The 7,128-nt window shown below is 32.6% G+C and overlaps 1 protein-coding gene across 1 annotated transcript; it reads right to left on the reverse strand.

Annotated features, from left to right (window-relative positions):
• Positions 1-2,820: 2,820 nt before the first annotated feature.
• LOC111385174 (serine/threonine-protein kinase RIPK-like) lies at positions 2,821-6,860 on the reverse strand. Its single transcript, XM_023009546.1, has 5 exons — positions 6,376-6,860; positions 6,151-6,286; positions 3,954-4,090; positions 3,685-3,808; positions 2,821-3,456 (listed from the first exon to the last, which is right to left on the reverse strand). The coding sequence occupies exons 1-5, from the start codon at positions 6,763-6,765 to the stop codon at positions 3,014-3,016; spliced, it is 1,230 nt and encodes a 409-aa protein (XP_022865314.1). The 5' UTR covers positions 6,766-6,860; the 3' UTR covers positions 2,821-3,013.
• Positions 6,861-7,128: the final 268 nt, after the last annotated feature.

Here is a 7,128-nt window from a genome sequence, read left to right on the forward strand (position 1 = left end):
GAGTAAGTCGAGCACAATCATTATTAGACTTGTGCACTCTTGCTATCTAGAGTAGTAAGAAACATATATTGTAATGTATATCTTGGCAACTAAAGAAATTGTTTGATATAGATGTATTGAGTATCTAATAATACTGGTTGAGAATATGAGATTCATGATACTTACGCAACTATCTTATATGTTAAGATCTCAAGTATCAAGATGAAATCAAACACATTTCTACAAGAAAAATTAGCAAAGAAAGTGTCTTTGCGATATATCTACATAAATGATGATATGTAATCATTATACTGTGAAGATGTCTAGAGATTTATTTGTTGGTAATATCAAATCTCTAGAATTTTGTAGAATATGATACTTAGTATATCAAAAAACTCTTGATTAAGTTTTGTGTGCCCATAATGAATAATTTGAGTTTATGTGTAATCTAATGTTGAGATTATGAGATAAATAATATGTGTGTACATATAAAGTATGTCTAACAAGTTGAGACTGGCTCACTCACACGAGCAATCGCCTTAGACGCTTTGAGGTGTGCTGAGATGAGACATAGTGATCATGTTGTGCACATAATCCAGTTTTCTTGATAAAATATCAAGATGAAATTACAACAAGTAATGAAAATGGATTTTGCTATCCACTAAATTTGTTTAGTAGCCGGATCATGTTCTCGATTTGAGATTGCTTGAATGAATGAACATAAAGAGAACTTAAGTTAGATATCGGGAGAATACATGAACTAGGATCTTTACGGTGTTATTTGTTTACAAAAAATATGACATACACCCCAAGAAAGGGAGAAAATATTGTAGCACGTGTTTCATACCATGTGTAGTTTTACGATCAATATTGGATAAATAAGTGAATGGATCACTGCTTCCTCACTGTGTGAGACCTTAAGGTTTATATAACCTCATATATACCCTTATGACTTTTGACTGTTTTTTGAGATTTTATTTCAAATTGCTACTTTAGCATGTTCTCAATAACTATGATTGATGATGGAGCATGTCTTGGAATGCAGTTGATTTAAAATTGAAGGATTCAAGTAGGAAATGAAAATTATATTGACCAACATTTATGTTTGTATTCACCGGTCGGACAATTGTGTTTAACCATTTAGAGTATAGAACACAAGTGTGAATACAATGATATGGTGTAGAGTTCAAGTATGTTCCATAAATACTCGAGGTATGAAAATACTTGAATTAATGTTGGAAAATGAGTTTGGGGTATAGCGAGATGTGATGTTCCTCTAACAGAGCTACTATATATCCTTAACAGGTTTATAGTACCGTGAGCTCTAATATTACTCTCTGATCGCACGATCTATTTACCGTATGAATTTTTGTGAGATAGATCTTGAGAAGGATTTAAGGTGTAACATTCGTTGTTACTTGTGGTTCGGATCAACCCTATCATGTACGAGTGAGAGTGTTGGAAAATATGGGTAATGGATCGCCCATGTGAAGTGACCCAACCCTCAAGATTTTAATAGGATTGGAGGGAGTGGTTTGAATCTGGAATTCAAATCCATAACTCCCAAAGTAACTCCTTACAACCTCCATATAGAAGTTATGGAGGAAAAAAAAAAAAAAAAAGGAAGTGAATTTTCATATGGAAATTCACACCAAAATTGAAAAGTTCCAAGAACCATATTTTTAACATTAAATCTCACAAAAATTGGCACTTAGAGTGTGGATAGTAATTTCTTTTCATTGTGATCAGATTGAAACTATTGGAGTACTAGAAAATATAGATTTTGATACTTGGATAGTAAGATAATAACCACAAAAAATCTTGAAATTCATCATTTCAAGTAAATTTCTTGATCCGAAATTCATTTCAAAGTATGCTGCGATTTTCTACATAAACCTTTTTACTAGATAATTTAGTATCTTTATGCATGAAGATAATTAATTCGGTTGTTTAGTTTAGTCATCTCATTTTCTCTCTCTATGTGTTTGATTCACGAAATTAGTGACATGACATTTAGTTAATTACCAAAAAGGGAGTCAATTAAATTGCACATTTAACTCTTTCGTTACTCAAGCCAGCGGATATGAATGGAACGATCAAATTGCAATAATTATTTAAGTGAAACTTGCAACAAAGTCAAGTCATCACTCAGGGTGCATTCATCCTAACGAAGCACCTAGAAATACCATGGGCTTAAGCTAAAAAGTTTAATTATACAAAATTTACTTGTAAGCAAATAAGTAAATTAAGAAATAAGTAATTTATAGGTTAAAATCGAAATTAATAAGTTAGTTATTTTAATATGGAAGTAATTCTTTTACTTAAAGGCGAGAATAATAAATTCGTTCGAAACAAAAACTTAGTTAAAAATAACTTATACTCATTTTGAGCTCAGCTAAACACGGTACACTAGTGCATGTTTACTCAATATAGATAGATGAACTAATTTAATTCATTGATTCTGTGGGATAGATTCCCTCTTGTGAATCAATCTAAAGTATATTTGATAATTTTAGAACATCACTTATGAGTAACATATTGTTCTTTATCTGATCTCACTCTCAAAAATAATTGTTTCAACTTGCTCCTCGAGTATAGTTTAGTGGTGCAAAGGACAAGAGTGGAGTTATTCACGCCTTGCTGGCAACCACAATGTGGGGGTTCGATTCCTGAAATATGAAATTGGACTCCTTGTAAGCGCAGTGTACAAGCAGCTCTTGTTCCCTGCCCTGTTAAGACACATATCGCTATTTACCTCCCTCACAAAGTTCCAGGGGCGGGGCCGTGGGGACCCTTAAGGTTGGGATTCAACCTTTTTAATAATTGTTTCAACTCATTTCATGGTCAATGGATTGTTTCTCCATTGCTTTATTAAACTTCATTCGAAATACAGTCTAGGAAAGAATACAGATTGTTAAACAATCAAAACAATAATGAGTTTCTACTCATGCAACCAGAGATAAATCGCTATGGAATTTTTATACAGTTTGATTCAATCTGTGCTCTCTTTAATCTGCGAGACACAGGTTATTTCTCAGTAAACGACAGGGGTACTTTTGATCTGATGTTTATGGCCGTCGTGGAGTTTTCTTCCGCTCTCCTTTGTACTTTCTTTCTGCAAATGACTGTCTGTTGAAACTACAAATACAAATGTGCCAATTTGGATGTCATCGAGTAGTTTTAAGGGCTCCAAAACCTTAATCACTTCGCACATTTTAGGTCTATTTTTCGGCCTATGGCTTAAGCATTGGTCAGCTAAGGCAGCAACTTTTTGAGCCCCCACTTCAGAGTACTGGCCTTCAAGTCTTGGATCTATTAACCTAGTAAGCTTCCTAGGATTCTTCAACATAGGCCTTGTCCAATCTGCAAGGTTTCGTTCTTTATGATGACGGGTTTTGTGTACTGATCTTTTGCCGGTTAGAAGCTCCAAGAGTACTACTCCAAAGCTGTATACATCACTTGCTGCTGTCAAGTGACCTGCAAAAAGATTGATCCATTTTTTAATGAGTCCCGTCCCATACTTGATATTTAAGCAATCAAAATGAAATTACACTATGTTTTGAATACGACGTTGACCAGTGCTAGACACGATTAATGAAGAAAAAGAAATTTAAAAAACTTGTTTATTGTCCTCTACTTTGCTTGTGCTGCAGCGTACCGAACATGTCATAATTTTCATTAAGTGGAACGGAAGAAATCACCTACCTGTCATAATGTATTCAGGGGCAGCATAACCCCTTGTGCCCATAACACGCGTTGACACATGCGAGTGATCTCCGTCTGGACCGTCCTTTGCCAGCCCAAAATCCGAGAGTTTAGCAGTGTAATCCTGGAAACATGATGATGGAGTTTCAAATAAGATATATGAATTTCTTTTATTTTTATTTATTTATTAATTTTTTTTTTCCTGAAGAAAAATACAAGTTTTTGGAGAAGTTGGGATGAGAAGAATGGTAAGAGTAAGAGTAACATACTGCGTCTAGCAAAATGTTTGAAGTTTTAAAATCTCTGTATATGACAGGCTTTTCAGCATCATGAAGGAAAGCAAGCCCTTTTGCAGCTCCAAGAGCAATTTTCATTCTTGTTGACCATGGAAGTGGAACCGAATATTCTGCATATATGAAATAAATTTGATTCTTAGTAATTAATCTTAACTCCATCAAGAAACTATTAAATGAAATCAAGTTTGTACTTAACCTTAAAATATTTGCATTCATACGAAAAGCATCGTTTGTTTAACCTAATGCAATTGGCATATGAGTCATCAAACCACCACATGGATATTGTGTATATACAGTGGCGAATCCAAGACTTTGAGTCAACACGGACGACCGTAGTAAAATATTAAGAGCTCGTTTGTTATCTGTTTTTTGCAAAAAATGCATTTTGAAATAGTGATTTGATGAAGAATGTGTGACTAAAAATAAGAAAATGTTTTAAATTTGTGTAATATTATTTTATTAAAAAATGTATGATTAAAAATAAAAGGAAAAAATATATTCTGAAATGCATGAGAATCAAACAATGCCTAAAATTTAAATATAACAATTATTTTATTGAAATTGAACAAATATAATTCTATTGTAAGAATAAATCATACTCACTAAATGACATTTCTGTCAATTTTTATATAATTCGTGCGAATATTTACAATTGCATTGAAACTGTTAAAATCTAACATATATTATTTTGTTAAATTAAATGTCAAAATTTAGGGAGTGCCATAATGGTTAAGTCTTCAATAGCTCTACCAAAAGCTATAGGTTCGAATTCCTCTGTCAGCCTCATTATTGCATCAATTTTGGTAAAAGAAATTGTAGAACTAAAATTATTATACAATGAATTGGTTGGTAAAAAATTTGAACTAAGGCTTCCAAGTTGTATGTGCTAGCTCGAACCAACCAGGCTAAAATAAACACAATGGTTAAGAGTGAATTACCAATAATATAACCTAAAATTGTCTATTGTCAATAAAAAAAAAAAAGAAAAAAAAGAGGCTTCCAACGGATCAGCACGCGTGGCCACAGGTGCTGGATCCACTAATATTTAAAATTGTTAAATATTAATTTTTACTTGTCTTCTTCAAGGTCATCAATAACTTAATATACTTGTCCCATGCAAATTGCAATATAAAAGTGATAATATGCATTGCGTGAATGTGATCATCGTGGCGTCTAAATTAATAAACAAATATGTTGACAAGTTCACGCGTGGAACAATAGTATCAACCTTCCACAGCGAATAATATACAATTATTGACCCTTACCAAATAATGTCTTATTAAATAATCTTTTCGTAACTTGATATATTTGAATATAGTAAAATGACCGAGGTGACTGACAGCTAGTTGTTCCCTGTGCTTCAGCATGAATTAAGCCCTTTTTAGCCTACTTTTTTAGGTTAAAAAGATAATGATTTTTCGGAGAATTTGTGATTAAAATATGCCCCTTTTATCTATCATAAATTCATAACATCATTCTTCAAAAACATTTTTTTCTTAAAACTCATCTTCGACTATGTTATACCACTTCGACAAAAAATGGTTGTTCTAGTTGTACATAATTTTTCATTCATAAAAGTGTTCATACACTCATGGGTGGGATATACTCAAATATTTTATTCAAGTGGGTCCCACCTCATGTAAGAGTATGAACACCTTTATGGATGAAAAATTATGTACAACTAAATTTATCCTTAAAACAATACAATGACGAAGTCCCATATGGCATTATGTCAATTATTATGTTAATGTAACATGATTCTTTTTAACTACATATTCTAATAATAAAATATTTTGTACAAAAATTTATTATTATTATTTTACTTTATAACGATACATTTTCCAAAAAATTACTATTTCAAAACTAATTTTTCCCAAAAAAAAAATCTTCTAAATGGTATCAAATTGGGGCTTATGAAATTTTTTTTGACTTTTCATGTAAAATTTTATGAGATAACATGATTGAAAATGAGTTTTAGAAAAAATTAATTTTGAAAAAAATGGAGCTCAAGTTTTCAATAAAAATAAATAAATAAATAAACAAGAGAGCATGAACACAAATGATCGATGGAGTTTGTGTACGCTTGAGAATGTTATTTTTTAAGTAAAAGAATTGAATTATTTTGAAACTAATGCATAAAAAAAATAAATTCCTTATGTTAATTACGTACTTTTGAAGAGTTGATTTTCGAGGCTGCCTCGAGGCATGTATTCATATACAAGAAGCCTGTGTTCTTCTTCACAACAGTATCCAATCAGCTTCACCAGATGTGAATGTCTCAATTCACCAAGAAAAATCACTTCAGTCTGTTGATCATGAACATAATCTCAATTAATTAATTAAATCCAGCACCATTAAACAAAAAAATTATGAACGAGACTCTAAAATTATATACCAGCCATTCTCTATGACCTTGTGCACCATCCAAGTCCAGAAGCTTGACTGCCACAGGCTGGGCCTTCAAACCTGGCCTAAGTCTGTCATCGATGAATCCCTTGTGGACTGGTCCGAACCCTCCTTGACCGAGAAAATTACTCGATGAGAAGTTCTGAGTAATCACCTTCATTTCTTGAAGAGTAAATACATAAAGATTGGAGCCTGCTAAAGAAGCAGATAGATCTTCAGATAAAGTTGAACTGCCTAAATCGGATATTGAAATCCTTCGATATGAAGAGTGTTTCTTGTAAACAACTTCTTTTGTCTGTGGATTATTAGGGCACTCGTCAATCTTTAAACAGCTGGAAAAAACACTTCGAAATTTCATCTTCTTCTTGATCACTGCCATTCAGCACAAAAATAATTCAAAAGCGTAGTGCTGTTTTTGTAGAGAGAGGTTAAAGATTTGACGAGTAAGAAAAATGTAATGTGATTGAAATGTGCAAAGGTTTATATATATAATAACACATAGACACAAAACGCACTGAGGCAGCTGGTTTTATAATTAGAAAATGATTTATTGTGCAAAAAACAAGGATGAGATATATTCAATTTTGCTGATAGTCGTAGTGTGAGGGTTCGATTCCCGAAATATAGATTGAGACTATTTGTGGACACTAGTGTATAGGCAGTTCTTATTCCCTGACACGCATTTCTCGATTAACCTTTCTCACGATACTCTAGAGATGGAGCTATGTGGACTCTTAAAATT

Source organism: Olea europaea, unplaced genomic scaffold (genome assembly GCF_002742605.1).
Source record: "Olea europaea var. sylvestris unplaced genomic scaffold, O_europaea_v1 scaffold3099, whole genome shotgun sequence".
Taxonomy (NCBI): Eukaryota; Viridiplantae; Streptophyta; class Magnoliopsida; order Lamiales; family Oleaceae; genus Olea; species Olea europaea.